This window comes from Myotis davidii, unplaced genomic scaffold, assembly GCF_000327345.1.
Source record: "Myotis davidii unplaced genomic scaffold, ASM32734v1 scaffold575, whole genome shotgun sequence".
Lineage (NCBI taxonomy): Eukaryota > Metazoa > Chordata > Mammalia > Chiroptera > Vespertilionidae > Myotis > Myotis davidii.
The window spans coordinates 2,018,807-2,033,792 of record NW_006290306.1 but is presented as its reverse complement, the minus strand read 5'-3'; the positions used below and the strand labels follow the sequence as shown (position 1 = coordinate 2,033,792).

At 41.9% G+C, this 14,986-nt stretch overlaps 1 protein-coding gene across 3 annotated transcripts in view; it reads right to left on the bottom strand.

Annotated features, from left to right (window-relative positions):
• Positions 1 to 14,986, bottom strand: part of LOC102761397 (sterol 26-hydroxylase, mitochondrial) — a 31,637-nt gene that overhangs the window by 3,043 nt on the left and 13,608 nt on the right. For 2 of the 3 annotated variants that reach the window (XM_015563631.1, XM_015563628.1), the window contains exon 2: positions 396 to 586. In XM_015563631.1, coding sequence (XP_015419117.1) covers positions 396 to 559 — 164 coding nt within the window. In that variant the 5' untranslated portion in view covers positions 560 to 586. Of the gene's footprint in view, positions 1 to 395; positions 587 to 2,324; positions 2,431 to 14,986 lie in introns of all 3 variants that reach the window. The other variant, XM_015563630.1, reaches the window with a different exon arrangement.

Genomic DNA, 14,986 nt, shown 5'->3' with positions numbered 1-14,986 from the left:
CCGCCCAGCCTGGTCGCCCCACGCAGCCTACTGTTCAGTCATTTGGTCGTCCCTCACTAACCCCTCTGCTGGCCTGGTCGCCCCATGCAGCCTGCTGTTCAGTCATCCATCTGGTTGTTTCCTTCATGATGGCCCCTGGCTTTTTATATATTAGGATAAAACCAAGGAAGGGAAAATTATTCATTTGTCCAAAATCACAATATACTAGTGGAAAAGTCAGTGAATGGTCCCCAGGGTTTAGTCCATCCCAGCCACTGCTTTCTAGACTAAGTATCAGGTTCAGAGGTTGCAGGGAGAGCCTACCCTGCCCCATGATCTACTGGTTGCCCAGTGCCACTGTTCTTTGGGCCTGGCCCTCTGGGGCCCTGTTCCAGTCCCTTCAGGCCCCAGCTCACGTGGTAAAGGGCCCATATGCCAGGCCCTGCAGGTCCCGGTGCTCCTTCCATAGATCCATGTCATTCCGTACTGGGTACTTGCCCTCTTGCCGCATGACTTGCTCCAGGAGTGGGGCACTGGCCAGGTTCACGTGGGTCTGAGGTCCTACACGGGTTATCCACATTGGACCATACTTGGCCTTGCTCAGCACCTGTAGGGTTCAACCAAAGCTGAATAACCATGCCCAACCAGGCAGACACTTCATGGAGAGAAGATGAGACGGGAGAGTGTCTGATGGCCACATCACAGCAAGTAGGCTGGGCAAAACCACATTATGTATTAGGTAGGCACCAGGATGGCCTGCAGTTCCAAAAGGAGAACACTGAAAACAATGAGCACACAGGAGTTAGAATACTGAGAGAATGAGTACCTGGTGAAACTGGGGGAACTGAGGTCCTTGGAGGAATGAGATTTGGGAAAAATGGGATATGTTTGCAAACTGAGGTATAGATATTTGGTGTCCAGGGTTTTAGAGAAACTGAGCCCTTTGGTGAGATATAGTAGAATACCTATGGCTTCTCTATAGAAGCATTTAAATCTACTGCAGCTTGCTGTCAATGAGATAAAGATAAATATCTCATGTAATCAACAATTAGAAACTCCAGAAAAAAACAAGAAGCTGATAAGAAGGAATACAAATATGAAGTAAACAATGCAATGTGCATTTTTTAAATAAAAAATTATTAAGCTGTTAATTAATGTAATTCTCAAATAGTTATCTTAGAATTTCAAAAGCACTTGACAATACCCATAGCATCTATGAAATTGACATTTCTATGATGTCTTTATATCTGCTGAAAAATGAGGAAGAAACTAGATATATTTTGGTTTTGGAGGGTAACATTTTAAAAAAATCCACAAATATTGAGACTAAAATTTACTGATTAATTTACACTTGCAAACTGAAAGCAAATGAAACAGTAGTTTCCCAGGTACTTCGTCTTTCACAATCTGTTTGTTAAAGAGATTTCAAGAGAATCAGAATCTGTCCAGTATTAAAATTAGACCAATGGGTTCTGCAAAAGAGGCCTCAAAATTATAGAGATCTGCCCTGCTGGTGTGGCTCAGTAGTTGAGCGTCAACCTATGAACCACAAGGTCAGGGCACATGCCCACGTTTGGGCTCGATCCCCAATAGGGAGTGTGCAGGAGGCAGCCAATCGATGATTGTCTCTTATCATTGATGTTTTTATCTCTCTCTCCCTCTCCCTTCCTCTCTGAAAGAGAACAAAAAAGTTATTATAGAGATATATCATTCAAACTATAGAAGGAACTTCACCTAACTCATAGTCTAGAAAAACACCAGTTTTACTGGGTCTTACTATTGGCATTACAAACTGGATCCTCTTAGAACCAATGCAACATGATTGCCTCAATATATATTATCCAATTCAGAATCCACCCTGAATAACAGTTCATTCTGCCAATTCCTAGGAAGGCAGCTTTGACAAGCCCCAACATCTATTTAGGCTGTTTCCACTTCTACCTCCCAGTAATGCCTGCCAGTGTGGTATGATTTTGAACAGTTGATTGTCTGTAAACTATATGATTCTTAGAGAGAAAGAGGCATATTCTCTTGAAGAGAAACCAGTGGGAGCATAAAATGACACAACCCTACGTGGAGGACAATTTGTTAATATCTATAAAAATTACAAGCACATTTATAAACAAAGTAGGGGACATCTACATAATTGACTACTATATCACCTTAAAAGAGAATAAAGCAACTCCTGTGCACTAACATAGAAAGAGATAACCAAAATAGATTGTTAAATGGGAAAGTATGATATCTTTTGTCTAAGAAAGAGGAGCTAAATAAGAATACATAGCATTTGCATTTGCTTTTATGGAGAAACAGTGGAGTGAGCAGAAACTAGTTAAACTGATTACCTGTGGGAGGTGGAGGGGACAGCAGTGGGAGTAAGACTGTGCACTGTAGATCTTGTTTTATTGTTTTGAGTTTTGAACTATGAGAACGCATTCAAATTTTTTTAATCTAAAGGAGGAAAAAAAGAAAGTGTTTTCTGAAACAATAAGTCACCCATCAGGTAATTCAAGAAAACAGAAAAGGCTTACTGAATCTCTGAATTCATGTATACACTCCTGAGATTTAGAAGTGGGCCCTACATATTCATTTCATTTATTTTTCTTAAAATTTCCATTAAAAATACTTTACTTACATATCTATTTTTGTCCACTAAATTCCATAGGAGAATTATCCTAAAAGTACGCTTAATTTGTGTTTTCTGTTTGGTTTATTTAAGATAAGAATAACAATAGTATTAGTAGTAATGATAATAGCAAATATTTCTACAGAGCTTAGTATAAACTAGATTCTGTTCCAAGCATTTTAATTATATTATGTCATTCAATCTTCGCTACAGCTGTATGATGTAGGTTTAACATGACCACAGTTTTGTAGATGAGAAAACTAAGGCCCAAAGAGATTACTAAGGTCACTTCACTGGTGAGTCAGAGTTCAAGCTCAGACCACCTGCTAGAGCAGCGGTTCTCAACCTGTGGGTCACGACCCCTTTGGCGGTCGAACGACCCTTTCACAGGGGTCGCCTAAGGCCATCTGCATATCAGATATTTACATTACGATTCATAACAGTAGCAACATTACAGTTACGAAGTAGCAACGAAAATAGTTTTATGGTTGGGTCACAACATGAGGAACTATATTTAAAGGGCCAGAAGTTTGAGAACCACTGTGCTTAGAGGCTGTGCTCTCAACCACTTACTCCACTGGTCCCTGAGAAAACTGTCTTACTAACCAGAAACAAACTTGGGCCCTTTAAAACTGTGTGCTATTTAAAACAACTATGCAATAACCCATGGTTTCTCACAGCAGATGACACTCTGGGATGGATAATCCTTTGCTGTGGAGTCTGCCCTGTGCATTGTAGGATGTTCAGCAGCATCCCAGGTCCCTCCCAAGTATGACAACCAAAAATGTCCCCAGAGGGGTAAAATCACCCCAACTTGAGAACCCCAACCCCAACTTCCTAATATATCTCTTAATTATTTAATTTTAGAGGACTCTTTTTGAGAAATAATATCTCATTTTGAAGAAATATTTATTTGAATTTGGTTTCTTTTTTTAAAAAAATATATTTTATTGAGTTTTTACAGAGAGGAAAGGAGAGAGATAGTTAGAACAATCGATGAGAGAGAAACATCGACCAGCTGCCTCCTGCACACTCCCCACTGGGGATGTGCCCACAACCAAGGCACATGCCCCTAACCGGAATCAAACCTGGGACCTCTCAGTCCGCAGGCCGACGTTCTATCCACTGAGCCAAACCGGTTTCGGCTGAATTTGGTTTCTTTTCCTTCTGTTAAGTTCAAGTCAAATTACATGTCACATATTTATAAAAACACAAACACAGGTTATCTCTGAGTCAGCTTATAGTAGTTTCCTTTCTCCTTTATTCCTGATTTTTAAAATTTTTACCATGAACTTGAAATAAGGGGGGAAATGTCATGTTTTAAAAGACTAGACCAAAAGCTATTTGCGTGGGTACCAGCTTCTTCCCTGGAATCCAAAGTCTCTGGCACCACGTCCCAGTTATCGGTTTGGAGGTTTCTGGGACATTTCCCCCTTGCCCAGGCCCTGCTTTCTTCCCTCCTCCTTCGTCGTCTTCTTCTCAGTAAGTTTACTCAGTGGAACTTAATGAGGATCTATTTATGTAAGGACTTATTTTAGAAAGACACCAGAACACTTGCTGAGAGATGTGTGCTGTATCTGTGTGCCAACCATTAGACTGTAACCTGAGCCAGTTAGAAAGCCCCAAGTTCTCAGATAGGTTCTAACTACCACTTAGCAGAACAGAACCTCCTAAGGGATTCTCTCCAGGATGAATGGCAGGGCTGGCCTTTGCCAGGTGACATTCCAAAGAGCGAGGGTGTTGAATTCATTCATTAAAACAAAAGTGTTTACTGATATAGATATTCATATTTCTTTTTTAGTAAATGACAAATAACGAAAGAGAATATGAGACTATATGGTATGCTTTCATTTTTAAAAACAGGTATTTGTAGATGACACATGGGGAGAGTGTGGAAGTCTATTCACCAAGGACAAGCAAGGAGAGACAATGCTTACTTACTCTCAGGATCATGTGTGTATTTATGGGTTCATTTCACAAATGCTTACTAAGCACCTATGTGTACAAGACACCCTGACATATGCAGGGTGTTAGGGTTAGGAAAGATTTGATTTTCTTCTTTTTGTGTCTTTATATTTTCTGATTTCTCGATTTCTGGAAATAATTTCAACTAAATAAAAATGATACTCTCTTAAATGTGGTATGAAATCACAAATAATTAGCATGTAACTCATATTTATGTGATTTTTTTAAAAAAAAACAAGGGTAATTTTTATAGGGAAAAATAATGCCTGTCTCATGGCCATGTGATTCGTCTGCGCTCAGTCATCCGTGGCTGGCAGCCGTTGAGGAGTCAGGGACTACTTGGCAGTAGATTTTGTTCTAGCTCCAGCCCCAACACTAACAGCCTTTGTCACTTTGTTGGGTAATAGCTCCGCCATGGCACCCTCCCAGCCTTGTGTCCATATACACAAAGGCTTGGATGCAGCCTTCTCTGATCTTCAGGCTGAATGCCCTGCGATCCTCCACGAATGACAGAGCCTGGATGCCTGCTCAGAGCTGCCTTGAGGCCACCTGGCACTGAACGCCCTAAATCCCCTAGGAGGCTGTCATGAGACAGCTTCTCCTGCTCTGTGGGTTCTGATGGAGTGTGGACTTCCTGCCTTAGAGAAGAGGGGGGCTCCTTAACAACGGGGTACTTCATTACTTGCATTCCACTCATCTGGCCCCCTTTGTTTCAGGTTTGTCCTTTTCTGTGGGGGGACAATGATCTTGGCAAACTGGGACCGATTCTTCTTTTCACTCTCTAGGCAAGCAATAAACTGTCTAAATCTAAATATACCCCACTGTATCTTTCCCGGAAGAATCCTTAAGACTTGGCCTTGCCTTGTGTAGTGTGTGAACTCGACATGTTTGGTGTCCCACATGTGGCTGGTAAAGTTACAATGCTCTTTTAAGACCTGGCCAACCAGGAGATAAATGGATTACCCCGATCCTAGTGTATGTGGGAAGGGAGAGGGGTGGAGGGGTAGTGGAGAGGGAGGGGGAGGCAGGGGAAGGTTATTCCCATTAGGGGATGTGCAGTTCAGGGTGGGACAAATAAGACTAACCAAATAAGACTAACGTGCAGGGTGGGGGTCTCCCAACAGTCCTAACTATCTGTCAATAAGTGGCCACTGAAAACTGAAAGTAAGCATAAAACTGCTTTCTGGTAAGCACCCCCCAATTCCCTCCCCCACCCAGATTTCCTGAGCTTCCAGCCACTGCATAATTCCGGAAGTGCCTGTGTTAAAACCTTTAGTCCGAGTTTCTGTAAAAAGTAACTAATAGTTTGGGGCAAGAATTGCCGTGAAGAGAGAACAAAAGGGAAAGTGATTCTGTGACTGAGAAGCTTGTGAGCCCATTGCCTCCTACACTTGCAAAAATGTGAGACCAGTAACAAATGTTTAATTGTGAGCGTTACCAAAGTGTCAGGAAAATTCCTCTGATATCCAAAGTTTTCATTGTATAATGTCTTGTTGATTGGCAAGTTGAAAGTTCCCAACCAAGGTCCATGTTGGGAGTGGTTTTCTGGAAACAATGTTGTGGAATGACAATACTGAATCCCTTGGTTGGCAATCAAAGAAAAACTGCTGTCTTTTACCAACTGAAATGCAGATGTTCCTGATATAAAAGTTGTACCTGGTGATCCTGAAGATCATCTCCAGGGGGTTTTATTTTTTTATTTTATTTTGTTTTTAAATATATTTTATTGATTTTTTTTTTACCTAGAGAAAGGGAGAGGTATAGAGAGTTAGAAACATCGATGAGAGATAAACATCAATCAGCTGCCTTCTGCACACCCCCTACTGGGTATGTGCCCGCAACCAAGGTACATGCCCTTGACCGGAATCGAACCTGGGACCCTTCAGTCCACAGGCCAACACTCTATCCACTGAGCCAAACCAGTTGGGCTCCAGGGGGTTTTAACCCCTTCCTCCTCAAAGCTGATAAGGTCACAACATATTTTTGGAAAACAGACAGAGACCCCGCAGACTGACTAGCAAGGTATAGAACAGGATCCTGTCAGGCATTAGCAGACCTGCTGTATTTAGTGACAAGGTGATGAGGGACTTTGATCATTGCTCCTGAGAGCCCTGGTGAGTTGGTTTTGTTGATGTTTAGAACAAAAGAGGAGAAGGCCCCATCATATTTAAAAAGCATATCATGGTTGTTCCTTACCCTGAAAGTGAGATTGCTTTGTTTGGACAGGTAGCTGTGATTACAGATAAAATACTCCCTGGTCTTCAAGGGCAATTAGTTCCTCGGAAATATACTGAGGTCCCTGCTTACAAAGAGCCGGAATGGAGAACTTAGAGACAAGTTTGGGCAAAAACCTAATGAAACACTAGATGTTTGCTTGCACTGGCTTGCAGAAGAGAAAGCCACACCAGTTCTGCTGAAGGAATGGAAATCAATTCATCACCTAATGACTATGCCCATGTTCCTAGTCACATTGGCCACAAAACAGCTTAGCTGATGACATGAACATGGAGGATGAATAAGCAAAGACTGATCACAGCTGGTTGTGATGAGTCTTTACATCTATAATGAAACCATCATCTGATAAGCACCAAACATGCTCACAGGGGAAAATATAACCCAGCCTAGATTTATAATGGAAAACAAGAGTGCCCAGATGAGGAGATAGTCACTCAGGGTTAGATTCAGTGGTGTGTTTAATGGGCACCAACAGGCCTTTGGAGACAGTTAAATCTTCTCATGCACCCCAAAGACAGACTCTGGAAAATTAGCTCTGGGCCACAAACTTCCCAGAATGGAAGCCTGGACACGGACCAAGATAAATGCCTTTCAGGCTAAGGGGGTGCTATGGGTTGAATTGTGTCTCTCCCCGCACCTGCCAATTCATATGTTTAAGTCCTAACTCCCAGTACCTCAGAATGTGGCCTTATTTTAAGATAGAATCTTTACAGAAGTGATACAGTTAAAGTGAGGTCAGTAGGGTGGGTGGAATTCAGTATGACTAATGCCCTCATAAAAGGAGGAGATTTGGATGCAGACACACATGCATACAGGGAGAATGCCACATGAGTGTGAAGACAGTCATATACGGGCAACAAAAGAGGCTCCACTCACAGCCCTCAGAAGAAACCAACCCTACCAACACCTTGATCTGGGGCTTCTGGCCTCCAGAACTATGGCACAATATATTTCTGTTGCTTAAGCCACTCAGTTTGTGGTGCTTTGTTATGGCAGCCTTGGCAAACTAATATGGGGGCAGAAGGCAGGAATACAGGCATCCAGAATGGTGAAATGCCATAGGAACTGAACTCTTGTTTATATCAATTAGCCTAGGTAAAAGTGGTTGTTTTCCTTAAAGTTGCAGAACCTAGTGACATGTTAAGTGGGGACTTACTGAATATGTATATATAAACAGATTTATTTTAAAGAACTGGCTCATGCAGTGGTGGAGGCTAGCAAGTCTGAAATTTGCAGGGTAGGCCAGAAGTCTGGAAATTCCAGCAGGAGCCGATGTTGCAGTCTTGAATCTGAAGACAGTTTAGGGGCAGAAGTCCTTCCTGTTCTGGAGTCTTTTCACTGAAAGCCCTTCACTCACATTATGGAGGGTAAACTGTTTTACTCAAAGTCTACCTTGACAACATCATAGCCAAGCCAAGTTGACATATAAAAGGTTCACAGTGGATGAGACTTTTTGAACCAATACACACTCAAGTGGTGCTGAATGTATTGTGGGAATAGACATGTTCAATGCATGTAATTCTTCTCTTGATTGTAAAGCAAGTCCCCATTGAGGAACTGTCCCATTTAGAACAGTGGTAGTGGGTTGAGGGGACCATCAGGAGTCCACCTAGTTTTCCCAGCTCAGCCATGTGGTATCAATAAAGTAATGTAGGATTTCAGGGAAAGGGAAGGGGTAGAAGAACTAGACTGACATGCTTAAGGTACTCTTAAGCACAACCTCTTAAGTGTACTCTTGGGCATTGACTGTAGTAGACACCTTTTCAAGGTATGGCACTGCCATCTCCATCCACATAGCAGGTGGATGCCCATGGAAAAGGTCTCCTTGGACGGAACATCAATGGAATCAACAAGTTGATGAGATCTGTTAAGAAAACTACCCAATGGACTGTACAGATTGTCCTACTTGGGCCAGTCAGAGCTCATGAGACTTTTGAACAACACATGCCAGTGACTAACAATTCTATAGACTGGAGCCTGTGGCAAGATATGTAGCATTTACATAATGGCTCCCTAGGGTTTTGGATGTGACATTTGCCTTATATCACCACCCAGAATTTCTCATTTGGGAGACAAATGAGTGCTTGTGGACACTGAGAGACTGCCAAACAAAGTGTTGCTATACCCAGATGTTCCTATCATGAAATGGGGCAGAAATGAGAAGAGCAACAAAGTGGGTATTGCCTAACAAGTCATGTGTGGAAGTGATACTTCCAGGAAAAGAAGTACACTGAGCATTAAGTGGTTGGTTGCCCTCCAGATGTGCTGATTAAGATGCAGGGTCTATGCCAACATCTCGGGTTTCTGGGAGCTTTGCCACACTGAGGCTCTTGACAAAGCTTGGGTACACTGAGGACTTTAGTACACTGAGGATGACTATTTCATGGATGAATCAGCTAAATTGAAGGCCACTGGGGTATACTGAACTGCTACTGCTGTGCAATACCCCCCAAAAATGATTAAAACTATGCATGGAAAAGAGAGCTCTGTTCAGTAGGTACAACTGTAAGCTGGGTACTTGCCCTGGAAAAGACCTCCCAAATTTCACCTTGTTACATTTTCACTGGTTCATGGTGGTATGGGCTGGTGCCTGGCAGTAGAGTGCCTGGATGAGCAAATCTTAGCCTCCTGGGGGATGAGCATTATGGCAGCAGATCACCCAAGATTCATACCTTTTGTTTAAGACCCAGGTGGATGCCTGTGAAAGAGATCTCCTTGGATGAAACATCAATGGAACCAACAAGTTGATGAGATCTGTGGTGCCCATATAAAGACCACGTCCACCTGGATACACCATTTCATAAGTCATGGTAATCCATCTACAGTTCAAGACAGGGACCCAAAACAATGACTCTAGCACATGAAATCAAGGAAGCATGGCAAGTATGCCCAGACTCCCAGCTACATAGTCCAGTGATAAAGGAAACTGAGCTACACAGTGAGAGGTACCAGACTTGACCTGTCCAGGCAAACAGACTGTATAGGTCCCCTCAAGGGTACTCTTGGGCATTGACTGCAGTAGACACCTTTTCAAGGTATGGCACTGCCATCTCCATCCACATAACAGATGTGGGTGGGGGGAGCACACTATTCAAAGACCCTTCCCTAGATAACTGTGCTACATATTCAAATCCCCCAAGAGCATCCAATCAGACAATGGTGCCAACTTTGTAGTAAAAAGTACCCATCAGTGGGCAGCTCCCTGGGACATTCACTGGACCTTTCATGCCCTGGACCATCCCCAGGCAACAGGGGCCACTGAAAGATGGAATGGACTTTTAAAGGGGAAACTGAAAAAGATAACTCGACAACTAAGACTCAACTCCCAGTGGAGCACACACTTTAGAAAGTTTGGACTGTAAATGTGGCAATTCACCAGAAGGGCACCTCCCATTTAAACAGAATTTTTCATTATGATTTGGGGAGGTGAAAAGAGGCCCAAATAGGCTATAATAGACCCAAGGCACATAATTAACTTTTCTCCCTCTACTACTTTTCTTCCCACACTTATCCCTGGGAAATTAGGCTACTGGAATCTGCAGGTAGCAAGAAGTGTCAGAGAATGAACCAATTGTTGCTTCTTTTGCCACTGGCTATGCTTCATGCTCTTGGAAAATCATAGATATTGATGATAATGATCATGTAAATGACATGACAAAATGCCAGGAGTGGGAGATATTCTAGAATGGTATGAGGTATACAAGGAAGAGATGGCTGAGGCACTTTAGGAGAAACCAGGGCTCACATGAGGGTAAGACACAAGTAGGATTGGGACATGGCATGAAGTAATTACTGGAGGGACTATTCACACTGATGACATGGCTGTCGAAAGGGTAACACCTCTGGCTTAAGGGATATCAGGGGTCAATCCTGATTGGTTAAGGGATAAAGAAGGGAATGTTAACCTCTCTTACTCAGCTCTTGTCTACAGGGCATATGGCCAATTTGACAGACTGCCACCATCTACCCTCAACTGACTGCTGGCCAAAGAGAATCTGAGCCTAAAAACTCTTAGAAACTTCCCAAGAGCCACTGGCTTCAGATGGGATCTGTTTCCACTAAAGATGACAGAACAAGATTAATTTTCTGTTCTTTAGCCTCATTCTGTCATAGGTTGTTCTCAATTCTTCAGCCTGGGTAGTAAAAGGCAATTGTACTGACCAGGACTTCTGGGGTCAGCCGAGGCAGGTATCCATGGTTGCTGACACCTCTAGTGGCCCTCCCCATGGGGACACTGGCTGCAACCTATACTCCAATAGGCTTTGGGTTATGATAAAAATTCTCTCTTTAAATTGAAGTCAGGATCCCCTCTGCCCTCTTCTCAACTAGGCCTCAACCTTGGCCTAGAAAAACATGAACACATTAACATAGTTTCCAACAACTCCAGATCCCATCCCTAGGATGAGCTTCACCCCTAGGATGAACCCTCCCTTAAAATGCCTGCCTGAGGAACTCAAGGCTGCTAAAAGAATTTGCTATTTGTTCCAGGCAACACCTGAAGATAGTGTCCCTGTCTCCCAGTCCCAGTGGGATCATGGGAACCTGACTTCAATAAGATAAGCACTATTTAGCAAACCCAAATGAGTTTCATGTGAACCAAGCCTCCCTTCCTGCTTTTGTAATTTTTCACTTCCTTGACTCTACTCAAGCCCCTGCTGGTCCCCCTCCCCACTCCTTCACGCTCCCTTTAAACACCCTCTGTACGATTGGAATGGAGTTCATCTCTTTCCCCTGTTGTCAGTAGTTGCTAAATAAAAGGAATTTTCACCACTTTAAGTAATACCTTTGACAGCTGCATGTACCTTGAAAACTCAAAAAGTACTACATAAGCCAAAAAGTGGAAACAACCCAAATATCCATCAACAGATCAATGAACAAATTGTGGCAAACTCCTACAATGGAGTATTACCCAGCCATATAAAGGAATAAAGTAGTGATACTTGATATTGCTACCAATGGATGAACCTTGAAAACATCATGCTAAGCGAAAGAAGCCTTTCACAACAGACCACATATTAAATGAGTCCATTCATGTGAAATGTTCATAATAAACAGAAAGTAGATTAGTGGTCACCAGGGGATGATGAGGGAGGTCAACAGCATAGGAAATGTAGTCATAAGGAGAAAGGGGGGAGTGACTGCTAAAGGGTATAAGGTTTCTTTCTGAGGTGATGAAAATATTCTAAAATTGATGTGATGGTGGAAAACTTTGTCAAATTTTATGGTATGTGACTATATCTCAATAAAGCTGTTACCAAAAGAAAAATAAGAAAATTAAAATCACCTAGCTGGCCAGCTTGGCTCAGTGGTTAAGCATCGACCTATGAACCAGGAGGTCACGGTTCAATTCTCAGTCAGGGCACATGCCTGGGTTACGGGCTCGATCCCCAGTGTGGGGCGTGCAGGAGGCAGCCTATCAATGATTCTCTCTCATCATTGATGTTTCTATCTCTCTCTCCCTTTCCCTTCCTCTCTGAAATCAATTAAAAAATATATATTTTTAAACTCACCTAAAAATTTCCCTCTGAAAAAATTGATACTGCATTGCAATGTTCTATTCTGCTTGGTGGCCTGTGTAGTGTACTGATAGTGGGCTTCTTAGGGAGAGTGTCAGCACAACAAAAGAACACTAACACAGCAAGTAAACAGCCTGAGGACAAAAGTGAGCTCACAAATACCAAGTACTGTTCTGCCAGTATCAACAAACCTGACCCTAAAAGCTGGCAGCCACCAGTTGGATAAACAGGCAGATGTAACTTTAGGCACAGGCCACTCTTTTGATGCCAGAAAAAAGGCCCAGTTAGGGTCAAAGGTGAAAAGGACAGTGTTGTCAAAGTGTTGTCAGGGGTTTTGCCTAACCCCCTCACACAAGTGAAATTCACATTTCAAAGACACAAGAGGTGTTAGATAATTAACAGCATTCTCAGGTTCTCCTTGCTCCAAACTTTGCCTTGAATGATCTCCTCCAAGATCAGACCAAGTCAGTGGCACCATTTGGACTCATGATGAGCAAAATTACTTTTATTTTTTACTATGAATATTTTAATGTGGATAATTAAATAAAATAACATTATAACCACCCATGTACCCACCCTCTAGAATTAAGATTTGTCATATTTACTTCACATCTTTTTAAAAATGAAAACATTTCAGATACAAATTCCTCATCTTATCCTTCCCTCCATAAAGCAGTTACTATCCTGAATTTGAAGTGTAGTCTTTCTGTCAATGTTTATATAATTTTACTACATATACGTATCCAATGTTGGCTTATAGTATTTTTGTATTTTATATTATTTAGTTTGTATTTTAGAAACACTATTCTACTGTACATATCATTCTATACTCAACTTTGTTTGAGTTCTATATTGATACATAAAAATCTTGTGCATTCATTCTAATTGTTGTATAGTATTCCATTGTGTGAATGTTGCAATTTATTTATCCCATTTATGGGCATTTAACTTGTTTCTGAATTTTTTATTTTACAAACAAAGCTGCAAAAAGAATTTTGTGCATGTGTGCAGCTATTACTTCAATAACAGAAAAAGGGTACAAGGTTTCTTTCTGAGGTGATAACAAGGCACAACCGTCATAAGTTACCAGGTAGTTGGACAGTAAGAATTTCCTTCTGATTTTGCACTCTAGAGAAACACTAGGTTGAGGGTAGAGGAAGATCCAAGAAAAGGCCGTCAGGCAAAGAGAAGCACTGCCCACCCACCATCTGCAGCCCTGACACACCCAGAAGCAAACTTCAGTACACTGAACACACTTTGCCTAAAGGCTGGGCTGGGCTGGGGTGCAGCAATGAGAATATTTCAATAACAAGGAACAGATGATCAGTAACAGATGTAGAACTGAAAAGAGGATGTCAACACAGAAGTGGACATCAAAAGTAAGGACCCCAAACCAGACATAAGTACAACAGAAAGGGCCATCAGAAGACCTCAAAATATTATGTTGGACCAGGAAGCACTTGGTTAGACATCTGTTTATCTGCTGCTCTCCATTCTTTTGCTGTTTATGCCTGGGCAGGGTAAAGCCAGAAGAAACTCCAGTGGAGGTCCGTAGCAATCCTGAAATAAAAATTAAGTCTTTCTCCTAGTTCTCACCTCCAGACTCAAAGACCCCTACACAGAGGTAACCATCATTACCAATTTCTTGTGTGTCTTCTCAGAGATATTTTATGTGTATATAAACATATAAATGCATATATACCTCACACTCTTTTTTATCCACATAAGATGGCATACTTTTGTACCTTACTTTCTTTCCATCTCTTAGCAAGTGATTCATGTTAATACCCATAGATCTGCCACTATTCTTTTTAATGGTTGCATAAAATTTCATCATATTATAACTTATTTAATTAGTCCTCTACTGGGACATGGAAGTCATCTTTCCCAATCAGAAATATTGCTACCTTGAATATACTGGGATAGTCCTTTATCTGTAAGATGAAAATTCTGGCAGTGCAGTTGATAAGTTGGTATGTTTCATATTTTTGGCCTTAACACCTAGTTTCAAATTACCCATCCCTGAGGCTTAAAGGCAGTACACCTAATTCTGCTATAGCCTCAACGGCACCTGTAAATGTCTGCCAGATGAGACTGAAAAACACTTAAGCCAAGTCAGGGTAACTGGAGGATAATCTCTGGAAGGCTTGATGGTAATGTGAGTTCTGAGGAAGAAAATCCATTAATCAATGGTATTAGCCAAACTGAAGAAAGAATGTGTTAACAAAATAGGAGTGGCCATTATAAAACCCAGAAGATGGGAGCCAAACAGCAGGAAGTTGGCAGCATTTATTTCTCAAGAGAGAGATACTTTATGTAATAAACAGACACCAGAGCCCTAGCTGGTTTGGCTCAGTGGATACAGCATCGGCCTGTGGACCAAAGGATCCCGGATTCAATTCTGGTTGCAGGCTCCTCCCTGGCCCGGGCCTGGTCAGGGCACGTGCAGGAGGCAACCAATGGATGTGTTTCTCTCACATTGATGTTTCTGTCTTTCCCTCTCTTCTACTCTCCCTAAAAATCAATGGAAAAATATCCTTGGGTGAGGATTAAATAAATAAACAAACAGACACCAGAGAAATACATTCAACCACGTTTCTCCAAGGCCTAGATGAAAGTTCCTTCATACATTTATATTCCTTTAGTTATGGGGTCCCCTGAACGC